The sequence below is a fragment of the Opisthorchis viverrini genome, assembly GCF_000715545.1.
Source record: "Opisthorchis viverrini unplaced genomic scaffold opera_v5_5, whole genome shotgun sequence".
In the NCBI taxonomy this organism is placed as follows: domain Eukaryota; kingdom Metazoa; phylum Platyhelminthes; class Trematoda; order Opisthorchiida; family Opisthorchiidae; genus Opisthorchis; species Opisthorchis viverrini.
This window is the reverse complement of record NW_008751661.1, coordinates 1,048,832-1,066,771: the sequence shown is the minus strand read 5'-3', so window position 1 is coordinate 1,066,771 and position 17,940 is coordinate 1,048,832. Positions and strand designations below refer to the sequence as shown.

The window sequence follows — 17,940 nt, the reverse complement described above, 5'->3', positions numbered from 1 at the left end:
TTGCAAGAGTTCATTCCGTGAGATGAAGATGTACAAGTCCCCTCAGCTTTTCAACACTGATTTGACTTATTCAGGTTTTCTCAAATGATCAACGTCCTTGGCATCCTGTCAAACGGAAGATCCGTCCTCCGGTATCAGATTTGTATCGATGTATACTGCTGATGAAACTGCGAGTAGTGTCTGGGTAAGTGTGAATGTGCCGTCGCCGCATATGATTGAAAATTGGTAGGGGAATTATGAAAGCGCTTTGTATCGTCTTCTGGTTGTCGTTTTACGTTCACGTGTCCATTGACAACTCTGTATTCAAGGGCGCCCTCTTTCGGCTTGTCGTTTATGGGCGTGGAGATGGCTTTTTTCAGAAAGAAAAAATGAGTTACCGAAAAAGTGCTTTATGTACCTACCATTGGTGAAGCAAAAAATAAGCTGGCAACTGGAAAAGACAGTGATGGAACTATCTGATAACACGAAAAAAGTAAGTACCACAGTGCGCTTGCGGGTATCTAAATGCAGCGGACAAATTGGGAGAACGAATCACACGCACCAATCAAATATGGTTCTCAAAAGAGGTCTTTCACTGGGCGAAACACGCCCCTTTTTGACTGAGATGTGTTACTTGCTTTTGCGCGTTACAAAAGCAAAAACACGAAGAGCAGCTGTTGTCTTGTCACAGTTGGGACCCGAATATATTCAGGTTGTTCTTGAATGTAGGGTCCTGGTAGCAGATGTGTGAGCGATTCGAAAGGGAAAACTTACGTTTATGCACACTGCAATGAATTCATCCTTAGAAATTTGGCCGTCGCGGTCTAGATCGTACTTCTGAAAGAAACCAAACAGTAAATTTTGCTTGAGATCAAACAAGGAAATTTTGTGAAAAGAGAAAGCCGTATGAACTCACCCAACCCCACCATAAGCCCATGAAAAGAGAACAGAATGACTGCAGCAGCCGAACAGTTTAGTATTCATCACCTAACTGGGAGGTCATGGGTTCGAGTCTCTGGAATTTCTTGAGATTAATAAATCCCAATGAGGCTTAGGCAGCTGCACAGGGCCTCCCGACTTTTTTTTACCACAGATCGACTTCACCTACCGGACAATAAATTTTGCCATTTGTTGTTCTGCTATCACGATCCTCAAATCCTAATAAGTTGTTCGGTAAAGCATTGAGTAATGTTGATTTGGAATTTGTCATTGGGAAATCAGCTTAGTTTGTACAGAGTGGAGGCGAAACACACGTGAGACTGAATCATACCAAACAGTGAAGGATTTGCACATCAAGGATACAAAGCGTATTGTACTGCTTGTTGGAGAAGAGGGAGCTTTCAAATATCCTTCTGGAATAAATACATAACATCACTTATTCAAAGATTCTATCCACATACACTGACGTTATTTGTTTATTAAAAGTACCGAAGGTATCCTTGACACCAGTGATGATCTTGTTAAGTCTCTATTCGGTGTTTTTTGGAAGAGTGAATGAAGTCAGTCTTCAGATGTGGTGACGTTGTCTTTGGTCAGGACGTTTTCTGGGAAGCAAAACCATACATTTTCAAACAGTGATCTAGGCTGAAGAGTGTTTCTATTGTGAGTTCTCAGATATTCGGTTCACTATTGATTTGACCCCAGCATTCGTGATCGAGGACAATCATTGGTTGTCTTTGTGCTCAGTGCTCAGGGTTAGTACCGCTAAATAAGGGTAAATAGCTGACCAGATAAGCATGTTAAATGAGGTTTCTCAACCTTTAAACACGTGATATCAGTGATTCTGAGTAAACTTGAGCGGGCACGTAATATTCCGAAAATTCCCATCTATAATAAGAACACAGACGAGCTGACAAACATGTTTTCAGGCAGGTATTTTCAAGTTACGCATTTGCAAAGGTTAAGAGTCCAGTAGTTATCATATACGAATGAGCGTGGTGTATATGGACAGGAAGTCTATTGTGAGACGACATCGGCTACTTATCAAAGAACAACTAGTTCAGGTCACCAGTAGGGTGACTTGAGCTTGTCAGTGCGGACAGTGTGCTGGGGTTGTGTTCACCGCAAGGTGTATGGTTGAGGGGAGATGAGTTGGATCATGGTAAGTACAACACAAGAACAAGGCGTTTATGCCGACAAAGGATCGCGATGTCGCGATGCCGTATGGCGATAGCTTTGGCCACTGCGATTGTGCGTTGCTGTACTGATCTGGGTTGATTAGATGGCGCCTTGTAGACGATGCGGAAGCCTTGGCTGGCTATCACGTTGTGTGTGGTCAGCAGTTCATTTTCTTCCAAGCAACAACTTCAGCGCAAGGGAGCACGTTTTCTTACCTCCTACGAGCACAAGCAACCATGTGTTTAAAAGACTACGCTGTATTCAGATATCTACTGCGATTGTCTGACCACGAACACCTTCATGGACTTCGAAACTTATTTTCCACATGCCTGTTCGACCGCTTAGCTTTCCGAGAAAAGGTATGTATTTTAACTTGAAACACGTTGTCTGAGTCAAACGTCGATAAAAGAAAAGTATCAAACAGGATCACCTAAACAGCTGGTAAGAACTGTTCCGACAGAAAGACCAAGTGAATTTTGGAAGAATATTCTACATAACGCAACCCAGCCCTTCAGTTTGCTTGCCAAAGAACCGAACCATCAAAAAATTCTGAATGGATATGTAAGGGCTCTCATTCCGCCAGACTGACACTACAAAAAGTGTGAGCAAAAGGGAGTGTCCCGGAGCCTAAAAAGCAACCGCCGGAGATTGCAAGCGAAAAGAGCACAGGGTGTGAAAATCTGGTTGCCATTGAGAGATCGATTCAAAGGAATCTGCGAAAGCAAAGAATCCACCTAGATAGTCGATATTTTGACTACACCTCCGCTCTACAACGCATCGCCATACTTACAGAGCGTTTTCCGAGCCTACAAATAGCACCCGAACACACGAATAGCTCTGATTATGACGCTAATAGACTAACAACGACATGCCAAATATCTTCATTTCAATTTGCTGCTCTCTGTATTCTAACCTGGACGTGTAAGGGTGTACGAAGCTTATTCTCTTCAGTTTACTGTCAGAAGAAATGTTCTACACAGCTAACTCTTTTTACCGCTTTTCATTAACTTCCTGATCAAAATCACCATTGGCGAACCACCGAAATCACCTGTTTCCGCGTCAGATGAGCTACATCCTGAAGAATACCTCAGTGAGTTCGAGTATATTGACGATAATGTTCAGTCTGTCCTGCAGGATACCACATAATAATGATAAAAAATGATATGAATTACCTAACAACTGGTTTTGGAATAAAACGTCAAGTGCTACTTCAGGGCCTGAGGCCTCGCCACCCAATCAAACGGTTGAAGCCCAACAAACGGTATCAGACCGTGGTCTGGTTTCACGTTTGTTGCTCCTTTTTCCTATTTCGTCTTATTAGGCGGTGGCCAAAGTATATGGCGACCAAGACCATTGCGCATCTATAAAACATCCACGAATGATAAACGGCTTGACAGAGCAGCAGACAAAATTAGACTCAGCGAAGAATATCTTCCATAACACTTACTTCCATAACTGTGGACACACGATCTTCAATGGATTGTGCATCCTTCAGAGGTTCTCCGCGACCACGCATCAAATCAAAAATAGCTGTAGCCACTTCAGTCATTTCGCTTCGGCTGATGAACCCGTCATCGTCCAGATCGTACAGTGCAAATATCCAGTCAATTTTTTCTGCGTCACTTCCTCTTGTTATTTGGGAAAGAACTCGAGCAAATTGCTTAAATATGTAAAAGGCATAAAGAATGACAATAAGTGATCACGTGTGCATAATACAGAATGTAGAAAAACGACCCTATGTGTTCAAAAAGAACATAAATTTGACTAAATTCGGGGAATATGACCACAAAATGAGACCGAAGAGAAAGAGCGAAACCGGTCGTGGGCTCTCGAAGAGTTTTCAGCAAACTTGTGAGTATTGGCTCAGCAGCTGACGTGATGGACCCTTGAATCCAAGAGCGTCAGTGAACCTAACGTTGTGCAAATCACGAAGGAAAGTCATGCGATGAAGTCAACAACTCTTCTAAGTTCAACCCCTTAATAATGAACTGGCTTATGTTTGCCAGTATCTCCAGTCATTATTTTGTCCCGCCATGGGGTTCGCATCCATGGGGAAGGCAAACGCTGGTGCAACTGAACAACCGCGTTTTGAGAACAGAGCCTTTTTATCGCCAAACGCCTGTGGCAGTAAGTCAGGAGGAAAATACACGGACATCTTGAATTTTAGCCAAGCTGGACTCTAATGCGTACCATTGATGAAGCTCATTTTGTCAAAGAATATCATTTTTGTTTGAACTGATAGTTCTTTCTATTTGTGACGTCAGTGCACACTGAAAAGCACAGAAGCCTTGTGTTTCATCCCTACAGGGTGTCATCAAAACTGAGTATGTAATCCAAGGGAAGTTCGAATACGCGTCCTCCCAACTCTTGGTTTAAACACATCCGTTCGACCACAAATGTCTGACGAGACTGCCGGACATAATCATCTCAGTTTACGCTAGAGTATCTTCCATGCGTATAAAATGTTCAATGTGTACGCATCAAATACGAGTCATTGGGGTTTGGTATCTGAACAGCAAAGCCCATAACAAATGGCCAGAAAGTTTCCATTGACTATGTGCTATGAATAAAACTTATCGCGTTGCTGTTTGGCTGAAAAATTTTGCTATCTGTAAAGGGGGCAAACAAATGAAAGTCATTAAATAATGTATGATTTCCGAGTGTCAGCGGTAAATTCCTGCAAAGTGACCGAGCTTCGGTCCACAAAATACCAATTTCTCTTTATCGAATCCATTGTCTGCATGATTTACGAAAATTCTTGGACAGCCCATGAGCTTCCTCCCTTACTTTAGGTCCTCCGTAAAGGCCTAGTTCCCCAGTTTCCATCAGCATTGAACACCGAACTGAACATGGAATTGATTGTATTGGATTCACTGCAAATTACATGTCTTAAAGGGAGGAGACTGAATTGTATCCATCGTTTGTGATATTTTCCAGCTAATGTTGTTTCATTGTCACGATATTCATGGTGAAAAACTATAGGTTCTTGAAATAAACCACTATATAGCATAATCCGGGAGTTCATTTGGGTCTCCCGCAAGACGAAATTTCTTTGAAAACAGTCTAATTCGCTACCCACGTCTAAATAAGACTTATGTAGAGACTACAACTACATCTACCTCGTGAGCCTCAAGAAAGGTGAAGTTGGTAGTAGTCTGTCTTTGTGTCGGTCTTTGTGCGATACATTTAGCTGAAAAGTATAATAAAATCACGATCCCGTTGAGTCTCCTGTTGACGCCGAAACAATCCACGAATCGGTGTAGTTCACCCTTCGTTCACTTTGCTCCATTCAGAACAGAAATTTAGAAGAGCCTGTCACCTAATTCAGCCATCCATACATTTGACTTCGCCAATCCTCCGACTCGACGCAGAAATCCAAAGATGTTTTAAGTTCAAGGTCCAAAATTTTAAATACGCTTTTTTTGGTTTAAAAGGTAGTCCGAGAATTTTAGGAGATAATGACAGGTTGGAAACGCTATTTCTATTCTTGCGGAACCTCATGGGTGACTTTTTCGGCAATCAGAAAAGCCAACTGGGGAGACTACCGTTCAGCAGCCTGGATGTAGGTACTTCGATCGCATTTGTGCCTTACAATACCTGATGTTCCAAACTTACTTTTTGTGGTATCTCAATAAAATAGCAATCGTTTTCGATTTTGACTGACATATTGCCAGCGAACTGGATCGTTTATGCTAAAAATTACGTGACTTTCCAATTTAGGCGACAAGTTGGACAAACAGGAAACAAGTGCACTCATTATACCAGCTAGCTCGATCAATACTTTTATCAACTGGAAGTTGCAAAACCCTTAGAGTAGTTGATTTTCCTCAAACTCGAACATTTACGAGTTTCAATTAGGTGGACTAAGAATCTCAGTGTTGCTCGCAAATTAGACGAATGTTCGATTGAAGAATCAATCACGTGGACCAACTGGAGGCCCCAAACTAGTGTTGGTGATATGTTCAAATTCTTTTGTTGAATAAAGCCTCACTGCAACCGCAAACTTTGCGAACCATGTGTCGTTTATCCTGTACATAGTTTCTGTTGTGTCTGTAGCTGATTGTCCGGAGAAGTAAAAGTTATTTGAGTTCACTGTTCAGGGGAGCGGTCATTGGAACACCAGACTCTTTTGCATCACCCAACAAGGGTGATCTGCTTTTAATGGTTAGTTGCTCCACAGCAATCAATTTGATCAAAATCTTGCATTCGGTTTATTTAGTTCGTTTGGGCAAAAGAAAGCACACAGGGGGCCAACACTTTATGAATACAAATAAAGCCTCATCCAGTTCTAAGTGTCATTGGTTCATCAAACAGCAACGCTCAGTCTCATCTTATCGTTCCCCCAAAATCATGCTTCTAAGCAATAAATCTGTGAGACGATACAGTGACGCAGCAAGTCTGAATTGCATGTTTATTTTCTTGCCTCAAAGTTTTGTCTTCTCAGCGTCACAAAACGGGTAATAAACGGACTATATATAGTCTAGACAGGGTGGCGTTCGGCAAAATTTACTGTAAAGTCGCTCTGGCCGAAACAGCGAGCCTGACTTCGACCTGTAGTTCATTCGTGAAATTTCGAAATCCCAAAGCAACCTGCTGCGATATAATAAGCTTATCATATGCACAATAGAATTTAAAGAACGCAGATCGTTTGGCTTTTCATTTGCTAGTGTAAACATCACCAAACCAGCGAAAAAACAGACATACTGTGTCTGTTGGTGGAAAAATGTTTGTGATGACATTTGTAGAAAGACTGTTGTCGAGAAAAGGTGTCCAACGAGGTTAGACAGTTTCGAGAGTTAATGAAATCAGAAGCGATTGAAAAAGCTGCGACCCGCGAATGAACGAAGGACTACCTCTACCATGTTTATAATGTCCCGTATGTGAAGTCAGTCTGTGCCAAAAAGCCAGGAAGCACTGCACAACCGATTGATTGTTATGGAGAACCATCAGCAGTGTACATCTCAAGAAACTCCATTAGGGGGCTAGGAAACCGTGACTCTCAGGCTGGTAGATAGGACGCACCCGTTCAAGCACGAGTGACTGATCAGTAGTATGGGTCAAGCGAACTAGGGCAGGATATACCGCCATTCATCTTTCAATCGCAGACGCCACATAAAGCAGTTATGCATTGACCGGCTCTTCCATTGACTGCATACATGAAGAAATTCTAGTGGAGTGTTCACAAATCTCCGCATACTGCCAACCATTTATAAGTAGCTATGAGGAAGAGTAGATTCACAAAGCTAGTGAAAATTCCACCCGGAAAGTCGTCACACGAGGCACTATTTGAAACGGGACCAAGTGGTGCGGTTTTCGTGATTGACGCTACCTCGTGTCCGACCACGAATTGATCACACTGCTGGTAGGTTGTCTGTGACGAAACGGTTAAGTGTTCCGACTAGCAACCGCGGAGTCGCAGGTTTAAAAAACCCTGTGCTTCGCGAGATTTGCACTACCGATTATTCCCAAATCAGAATGGTTCATCACGCGCGGTATTGTGAGAAAACCACGTGTTTTAATTGGGCTTAGGAGACTTGACGAATGGTGCTAACCACACACTATCTGATGTTACGCCATGCGTTGGTCGGCGGGTGAGCCTTAACAAGTGCGTGGGATTTCGTTGCCAGTCTTTGAGTTTGCATCAGACCTATGGACTTACAAGTAGAACTTCATTTGTCTGGACACAAAACTGTTATGCCAGCATATCGATGTGCGGAATTCCCGCACCCCAGATCGCCTTTCGAAGGTGCATTCATTTGGTGCGCTAGCCAAACAAGGTTTATGCAGTTCTGTGTCCACATTTAAGGAATCACCCTAGGATGCATTTTTAGGTCTGTGGAAAATGTACATCTGGGTCACAGCAAAATATCTTCCATTCTTGCTCCGCGCTGTATTCTGCTGTTGGCGTCCAGGTGAAAGCACATGGGATCAAGATCTCTTAGTGTCATAAGTAAGGAAACATTTGTTCTTACCTCGAAGGTTAATTCTCCCGCCCGTCCTTTATCGAATACACGGAAACACATTTGAGCATATGCGGCTGAAGCTGTTTTAAAGGGTGCGTTAACATAATGGTATGTTAGAAGCATGAAATGTCCTCAGAAAACTCACAATAAAAAAGGAATGCGAAATATACACCACTATAATCAAGCTAATATTACCAGGCCACCTTCTTTTTCGATACCACGAGTAATGTGAGTATCGTTAGGTTTTACGAAAATGGTGAGCAAGACCCGTTTTTAATTGCTGGCGGTGTGTTTGAAGTCAAACGGAACAAATAATCATGGTTATTTAAAACAGTGAGGTGATCCAAGCAAACGTCAAAAAATTAGACGCCGATACACCATCCAATTTAAGGAAAGAAAACCACTGGAGACAAATATCTGATGAACCCATCAAATGGAAGGAAGACAGATCGGAACACAATACAGGGATTAATCAACGGAACCAATCAGAACAAGAGAACAGAACCAACGAATATACCCAAAAAACCAATTAGGTGCAAAATGATCAAAAGCTAATGCGACTCGAATTCGAAATGGGGCGGTCAGGTCATGTGAAACTGACCCCTCAAATAACCAATCGGATTGGAGTTACTGAAATCAAAAGTCAAAATTTGAAGAACTGCCCTCCCAAGCGGGTGCCAAGCGCATGTTCATGTCTGGTTCCAAAATGGTTGCATAGTGATTGCCGAGAGTGGTGAAAAAGTTAACAGTCAACTGCCCTCCCAAGCGGGTGCCAAGCGCATGTTCATGTCTGGTTCCAAAATGGTTGCATAGTGATTGCCGAGAGTGGTGAAAAAGGTTAACAGTCACCTGATCACCTGGACGTGCCAGAGTAGCCAATATTTCTACAAAGTGCTCAGAAAGGATACAGTCTTGCAAAACATTTCATCACATAAGTACAAAGGACCTGTTATTAGTTTGTGTGATGTTTTTAAACCGAAATCTCATCTTACAACCGCCTGGCCGGTAGCATTTTGGTCGACACAAAAATCACTCGGCCGTTTCAAAACAAAGGTCAGTAATGCCCTTCAACCCAAGTTACTTTTCTGGTCTATCCGTTTAGATTTTCGTATCCATGAGATGTACACCGAATTAGGAACAGAGATTCTTGTCATCTGTTTGTTATCTGTGAGCCCATAATCATCCACTGCCGGAGTAAATCAAGGCAGAGTTCATGGTGAGATCATAACTGTATTACAGACTAACCGAACCAATAAAGATCCCCATCCAAACCGAACACTTATGCGTGACGTTAAGCTATCAACTCTTCTCACATTTGCGGTAACATTACATTGTTATTTTCAATGTTATTTTAAATTGTTCGTCCACAGGTTGCTCACACCGAGCTCTTTGACCTCTTCTGTTGAAACATTTTACTGAGAATGAGAGCCTGAACGACTTCACTAACAGTCCGGCTGTTCGCCAAATGATGAGCCACAAAACCGGGCTAAGAGCAACGGATGTTTTGCTGACGCCCTTTGAAGAGAATCCACACAGTATCAACAAAATTCGTACCTTCTTATGATAGCTTCACTGTGTGAGAGGCTTCGCCAACCTGGATTTAAAAAGTGCGAATTACAATTGTTAGTACATTCAGAACTGTCTTATTTGTCATTCATTGATTTTTCGAATTATCGATCATTCTCGTTTGCTTGTTTATTATTTTGCGTCGTTGTTTTGCTTTCATAGTTATCACTTGCATTTCGGGCTCGGGAATTTGCGCTCAACCACGATGATTGGCACCTTACAAGTTTATTCACCACTGTTTTCCCTTGTTAAAGTTTTGGCATGAAACACTAACCATCGTTTTGCTGTCAAGCAATTGCTAAAGCAACAAAACTTACCAAATGGCAAAAACGTTATTTCTATTGATTTCTATTGGGTGATGGTATCAAAATGCCGTGTAGTCAAAGCGTGATGTGTTATTAACTGTTTTTCTATCGCATAGCTTCATTCTGAGCGAGACTGAATGACAATTGCTGTTTGGTTGGGGCAATTCGCTAAAATTAGATCATTCACTAGTTACTACTAGGTGAGATCTGTCGCGAGTCCTGATGTTGCCGTCATGCCCATCCGGTCGGCTGAACACTGTTGTGTCATAAATCCTTCCTGTAAAGCTAGTCACGTTCGGAAAGTTTGACTGATCAAAAGAATCAACCACACGCACCATTTGCATACGTTAATTTGTTACCAGAGTTGTGTGATATTCTTTGCAGAGTTGGATGGGTAGCAGAAAATTCAAAACGGTTCAACTTTTTCTCTTACATAGATTCTTCTATGGGAGGGGCTTTCTTGGGATGGGGCAGTCATTAAAAACGTATGCTTTTTATTGCCAATGAGTATTAGCTTTTGGCTGTCTTGTGCAGAATTTGAAAGTCTTGCACCCGTTTTGTTCTGAATGACAGTGCAGCACAGAACTCCGCCTGGTTTAAAATACCTGTTGAGTTGTTGCATCGAGTAACCGAACCAGGCAATACATTACCTACCATTATTGTTCAAGACTCGGAATTTTGTTGTTCCCGTCACAGATGGTCCTGAAAGTCGTGGTAACTGGTGAATTTCCAGAAAGTTCTCTACACACCTGCTATCATATGTAGAACACGAATCCAGGTCTTTCAAAGCAGAATCTTCCGTTATAAAGCGGAATGCGATCAATGTTCCGTTTCACGCAATGTCTAGCCACCAAATCCGACCAGCACATCAGTTGATCCTCTTCTATAAAACTCAGGATGTCCTACCGCATAATTTGAATACATGTGATCTATTCAACACTATACTCACAAAACATACGTGTCGCAAAAATAATTACTCTTTCTTCGTCCATCTAGTATGTTACACGACTGTAATACCCGATCCAATCTGCTTTAAACGAATTCTTTCTGACTCCACGACAAAACTTCTCGAATATTTCAATATTTTATTTTTAGTAGAACTAAATGAGTGAACCCAATCATTTAAATTTGTATAGCACGAATCACGACTTGGAAATGTGAGTAGATAACATATATTTCCTGAATTGAACTTTTGATACTATTTGCCCTGGTTTTTACGAAGGGCACTCCAGCATTACGAGCGTCTACAAGATATTCGGATGGTTTATCCACATTTATCGTAAAACAATATTCTGCCTATTAGACAATACTGTGCTACACGTCAGAATACACCAACAGGCCCTCCCACATACGAGCTGCACGGAGCAGTCATTCAAGCTACCCGTGTAACGCAAGATACTACTGATGGGGCATGCGAGTAGTGTTTTCTTATAAATCTGCTTTGCGTCTAGTTGAAAGTGAGATTCATCACGAATTTTGTGGAGTGGGTTTTTAACATTCGTGTACGTTTACTTGATAGGCAGTGAATATCCAGGAAAGTTCAGGAAGACACTTTTGAGAAGAAGACGGTATTCAGTTTTTATAAACAAGATGCATTTGAGAGTTTTGATTTCTGTCCGATATTCTGTAACTGTTCATTTGGAGCCTTCTAATAAGTAGCTCCGCAGCTAAGGGCTCCTCTCTTTCACCCCTAGCTGGCGTCAACTAGAAAGAATAAGATCGGAGGATCAAACAATAGGTGGCGATTCTTGAGCAATCCACATTCCCCATCTCCTGACTCTTGGCAGTTAGTTTGAAGGCATGGAAAAATGATCAGTTGAGACATGCACACTATGCAACACATCGTCTGCTGGCCAGGACAACTCGCAAGAAACCGAAATAAACAGACGTGTCTTGGAAGACCAAGCATAATTCATTTGATGCTCACTGCGATGATCGCAGCACCAACGCTGGTTAGTAGTGAAGCAGGCATCCAACTTGAGGAGTCAAATCAGATTGATTAAATAAAGAATAACTAAGTCCTCTTTGGGCCTGCGTGGTATCCATCTGGATAAAAGTGGCGGCTCTCAACGGCCAATAGGATACACAGTGCACATTCATAAGACCAAACAGTTCTCCAAATATTAGGGTAAGTTCAACTGTTGTTAGATTTTTTGTGACTCGGAAGGAGTGTATTTTGGCTATGATGAGATGCGTTTCTGTCAGGTTGGATAATACTGCACTCGAAGCGCTGTTAAGCGGCATCGGAAAGTATTATCTGTGCCTAATGGCTGGTCATACTAATTAAATATGATTTCCAACAAAACGATACGTATGGATACACGCGGAAGCTGGTGGCTTAACTTGGCAGTTTGTCTTTCAGATAAAACCTGACACAGATTAGCGGCTGTGTATTCATATCAACGGAGCAAACTAGGTTCGACATCGAGTAAATCTTAGCTGTTCATTGTACTTTAGGTCAGAAAAACCTATCATTAGTGTGAAGTGAACTAAAATTGTGGATTGACTGGGTTTTTTTAAAGTTTGAAAGGCGCATTCTCCAAGGTCGTTGGGAACCTAGACTGACCCGGAGGAACTGAGTGGCGCCAAGATTTCCCACTTAAGCAGTGCACGTGAGCGCATACCCATGACCCCTAAAGCAGTACAAGCAAACTTACTATCTGACTAAACTTATACATGTGTCAATATATATATGTATATAGCTGGGAATCGAACCTCCTGCTACCCTTCTATTGGACGCGTTCATCCACAGTTGCATTTACACTCAGCTTGTTACAGCAAACAACTATCTGTCCAAGGAAGTGCATTACAAAACCGTACTGTTATCACCGAGGAGTATTTGAGCCAACAAAACTGTCCAGCAATAGTGACTACTCGGAACTCCAGACCACCGACTTCTTTGTCATTCCAAGTCAATCATTCATATAGATTCCTCTGTGGAACAGCATTTTTGATCGCTAATAACTCACGAGGAAATGCCGACTTGCTAAAACACGTTCCACTTATGTTGGAGGTGTTGACGTAAAACATCTCATCATTGTTTCTGAACAAACTTCCTTACTTGTTTGAATTGTTTCGTCGAAAGAAAAGCGTTTCGTGCAGAAAAACCCAACTAGTTACAAGCGTTTTGTAGGGTGTATTCTCAGCTATTGGCTGGAGAGGTCTCAGTGATGTACCATAGTTAGATGGTCTCGTTAAAAGCTCTAGGCTACAAGCCATTCTTCTGTGTCGCTCCTGAGAACACATCCTGAACAGCAAGTGCCTTCAACAATGTCAGTCACAATGAGTTCGTAGAGTTTAGAAAAATACTTGATGCAGTATACACCTCAAGGAACCGCGCATTATGTTGGAATCGAAAACTGATTGTTCGTATGCACAAGTAATTGTCATAAACCATTTGTGTTCTTTGGTTCTCAAATATCGTCTTTCAGGCGAAATGATACTGTACATTTTGAGGCACCAGCGTTTTTGGTAGACCTGTGATTATGGACTGTCCAGGCGCCTGAATGTTAGGCGAAACGTAATTTAGCGCTGCTGATTTCTCGGAGAACCAAGAAGACCAGTGGGCGCTGTGTTACATTAACGCACCAAATCCAAGGAGTTCAAAATGGAATGTTTGACAAATTACATTGCAGAACAGACCGCCCAGGAAACCCGGTAGGTCTGTGTGCCACGCATGAGTCGAATTTAACTGGAGAAGATTCTTTGTTACTCTAACATGCGTCCACGCAAATCCAGTCTGGTGGAAGTTTCCGCATAGTTTATTGATTGCAATAAGCTTTCTAAACCAAGCCTTCGAGATTTTGACAAGCTTTACCACTCACCTTCTGACTGGAGCGAAACCAGTTTAGGATCGGACTAGTGGAGTAGCTATTTAGAAAAAAATATTAATTTTGCTGTTTCAAAACCGACAGTTCAAAATGGTATGGGTTTTTTCCCGCATGTCGACAGATCTCATTTTGTTTCTGACGGATTCTAACGCACCAGACCAACCTTTCCAGACACGCACATGCTCAAGTTCGTTCCTGTACAAAAACTTTGTGAACAACCAGTCTGTAGCGGGGAAAAGCGCGCTGAAAATCAGTCTTACCTCTACTTGGAAAGAAGCTTTGATAAATCTGAATAAATGTATCCTTGTTCGCATAGCCTGTTGGACAGATCTGAAACGAAAGAAAAAATCCAAGTGAGTTGCATTACAAAACGTCAATGCATACCAAAAAAAAATAATTTCTATCATTTATTTCTGACACTAAGAGAATTCAACGTACGGCTTCATGTTACTTGTACTCACCGTGGTCACACCCCACTTTCAAGTTGTTTGAAAGGGCAGGCTAGTTTGAAAAATATTAAGAAGAGTTGTCAAGCGGAGAGGAAAGTTTTTTATCCTGACTGTGGTCTTTCCCTCTGAATTCGAGCCTTGAACTCGCAGGAGAGAGAAACCAAGCTTTGGGGACAAATTTACTATATTAAGGGACCAGTTTTGCTTTCCAGTGCAAATTTGGCTGCAATAGCCGAGGAACCTTGATCTTGTTGTCTCAGTTCCCTACAGGGAAGAATCGTATACATCAAAAACTTCAATAATACCTGGAGGATGATACTGAACATAGTGAATCAGCTGCAACTTACTTCCTTGTCTTTATACTCGTGGCTGAAATTTCGTAATGTCAGTGAATACCTGATTCTATTTTCGGAAACAAAATGTTATTCTCGCCGCTCTTCAAAAAGAGAAAAACATCGCGCTAAAAATGTTTGCCTAATCTATGCAGTCCAGCCCAGTTATTCTTGTGGCAATTCAGTACTTTCAGATAAGCAATGTGTTCTTCTGGCGGAACGAATTTCATGTAGACAGCAGCATATTAATGTGTTTAAGTCTCTTGGGAAGCGACAAAGTGCTCCAGGCATTTCCACTAAAACTAGTTCGTGGAATGAAAAATCGGGCGGCACTATGCAGAAAGCGTGCACTAATATTTTGCTGGAAAAAGAATTTCAGCAACCTATTGGGTAAAAACGTTTGGAAATAGGAGAGATTTTTGACCGCCAAACATGAGGCCATGCGCATACTTTGCGATAGTAATAGGCGAAGGCGAGGTGGCCCAAGTGGTTAGAGCACGAAGTTACTGACCGAAAGGTCCGTGGTTCGAACCCGACCTCTGCCTCTCGACTTCTCCTGCCTAGGCTTGGGCAACCTGGCAATATCTCATTCTTTGTACAAACTTCGGGTGACAGTTAGGCACCGAAAGGGTGCTACAGCTGAACGATAGTAATAGACAGAAGCCCAACAGAGGTACACCAGAGATGGTGATATTCAATCGATGCCATATGAATTGTCAGTTGATCCCGAGTTAGAATAACAGACAGACGCAATCAAAATTGCCAGACACCACGCACTCATGAACCTCATACAAGCCACGAGGGCTGTGGTAGATTTTGATAATACTGAGGGCGTAAACTCTAGAGCAGTAGAACCGCATTTTTTGAAAAGCTGTAGCCTCCAGAACGGTTTATTTAGTTTTATCTGTATTAGAAACGTTGAGGTTATTCGAACCGGCGATCTTCTAATAGGCATCTTTACACAGTGCCACTGTACTATCAGCATAACCTGTCGGCAGTGTGATTAACGCCTATTTGGATGGGACAGCGAGTTGACTTAACCTCAGGATTTACTCTTTTGTTCGAACAGCAGAAATTATGCGGTCTCATATTTACTGATGCCGCCGCATTTAACCTTTCTTTAGGTATACGAAACAAAACGTTTAATCGTTAGATTATCCTGATCTGTTGGTCTTCACCGACAGAATAATCTGTGAACACATAAATAAAACTACTCACAAGGTTGTTGAAAACTCTTCAAAAGCCCACGACCGGATTCGCCCTTCTTGGGGCTCATCAGGTAAGCGCAGTCCCCGAGTCTCCGTCAACCCTATGTTCCACTTGAACTCAAATTGGACTGTTTTCGAGAACTGCACTCATTTGCAAATCAATTTGGTTTTGATGAGAGACTCAGCTGAATCTCTCGTTTATGATATTGTACAACTGAATGTGCTACGCACAGGTCGACTGATGTTTCAGCTGGTACGATAATCGAGATATCAAGTTGATTCGCAAATGAGTGTATTTCTCAAAAATCTGCAACTACGTTACTAACTCCTTTATGTAGCGACTACAACAGTCTGGCTTTGTCAAACCCACGTGAAGTTAAAAAAAATCGTCCAGCTGTAACATCCTTTTAGGGCCTAGCTGCCATGCCACCCGAAGGAGGCACGAGGACTGGGATACTTCCAGGTCGCCCAAGCCTAGATAAGGCAAGTCGAGTGGCTGAGGTTGGGTTCGAACCACGGATCTTCCGGCCAGTAAATTCGCGCTCTAACCACTTGGTCCATTTTGTGAAGTTAGTCAAAACTGTTGCACAACTTATGCATTCAAAACATGACTCCAAATCGCAAACACAGATGTATTAATCAGATCAGTGTTCAGTGCAGTAAAGCGGTTACATCAACATACCTTTCCACATGGTACAATGGAAATTCACAATTCTAAAGGGACGGGAAAAGCTTATTCTGACATGATGATCACAAAAATTCAACATATTCTTAGCGTAAACTTACATCATTGTAACCCACAATAAGTGCCACCGAAACACTCGTACGAACCATAAACTGATTATCTTGAGGGACGAAAACGGGAGCCAAAACAAAGAAGGTGAATAAATACGTTATTTCCATTAAGTTGATGGACCAAGATCCATGTGGGCATTTGATTAACGGATGGGTTAAGGCTTCAGCTTGAGTTCACGATATCTTTCAATCCGATGAAATGCCAAACCAGCGTCATTTGTAGGCCAGACCTTATATATTTGACTACCGGGATCGCAACACTTATTATTTCATTGTGCGAAATCAGTAGCTGAATAACTCACGCGTTTAAATCCTTGGTAGATTGTCTGCAGTTCTTTCCGCGTGAAGTTGGTCAGAATTTCCAACTTTCTTATAGAAATTGGCTTTGCTTGTAGTTCGGGTGCGCTGAGATCGAGGCTGGATATATCTGGAGTAATAAAATGACAAAGTAAAAATTGACTTTTTTGAGCATATAAATGTTTAACATAAAATAGCCTCTTTTAAACAACACGAAGTAACTTTTACATCAAAAAAACGGTAACGCACATCTCGTGCAAAACTAAGTACTGAGAACGTGAAAGCAATCTTTAAAACAAAAATCAGAAACTTTACAACTGTCACTAGTGAAGTCCCCTGTTCTTCCTAAGAGATAAGGGACACTGTCATGCTGAACTATTTGCCTGATTCAGCTCTTCGATCAAGACCGAAAATTAAAAACTGCTGGCTCGATTAAGCTGTGCTTCGAGACCAACAATCTAGTTACGTACCGTTGATTAGCAAACAATCTTACACGCTCGCCCCGCATGTCAGATGTCCGGGGTTCAAATTCCGGTCATTGGATATGCACTGCTGGTCTGCTGATGAGCTCTAATAAGAGCAAAACTCGAGTCCAGTGCTTCCCTTTGGTGTGGACTCGCCGGAATAATTACGACAGAACAGGAGGATAACCGTTCAGACGATAGTAGTGTGACTATGAACAAAATCTTAAGATCGCAACCTTTGTGGGAGGGCATTTCATGCAGCCCAAATAGGCGGATCCTCAAGCCACAGCACTCCTCTTCATAACCTTAAATATACCCTAACAGACAGATTATTATTTTCGTTGAAGCGCCTGAAGTAAAACGCAAAGTTCCTTAGAACAGCTTTACTTTCATTGGTTTAAGCTGCTCTCACTTGGTAATCCTAGATTTGAAAAAGCTTTTTATCGAAGAATGCCTCAGAGAACACCAGGTGTAAGATACAAAACTCTGTCGATTTGTTATTGCCCAAGTAGGAACTTCTCCTTGCCCTCTGTTCTAGTTCCGTTCTGATGCTAGGAACTTTCTAGTACTATAGTTGGAGTGCACAGTCTCGTTTTTGTTAGCAGTGCGCTCCTGGTAGTCACTAATATCAAGG

General features: G+C 42.0%; 1 protein-coding gene across 1 annotated transcript in view; it reads right to left on the bottom strand.

Annotated features, from left to right (window-relative positions):
- Positions 1-373: 373 nt before the first annotated feature.
- T265_12566 (hypothetical protein) overlaps positions 374-17,940 on the bottom strand; it is a gene marked incomplete at both ends in the record, with an annotated part of 55,842 nt that continues 38,275 nt past the window's right edge. Inside the window, 5 exons of the mRNA XM_009164390.1 lie at positions 374-816; positions 3,545-3,757; positions 8,070-8,140; positions 14,022-14,091; positions 16,848-16,972. Of these exons, the coding sequence (XP_009162654.1) occupies positions 688-816; positions 3,545-3,757; positions 8,070-8,140; positions 14,022-14,091; positions 16,848-16,972 (608 nt within the window). The remainder of the gene's footprint in view (positions 817-3,544; positions 3,758-8,069; positions 8,141-14,021; positions 14,092-16,847; positions 16,973-17,940) is intronic.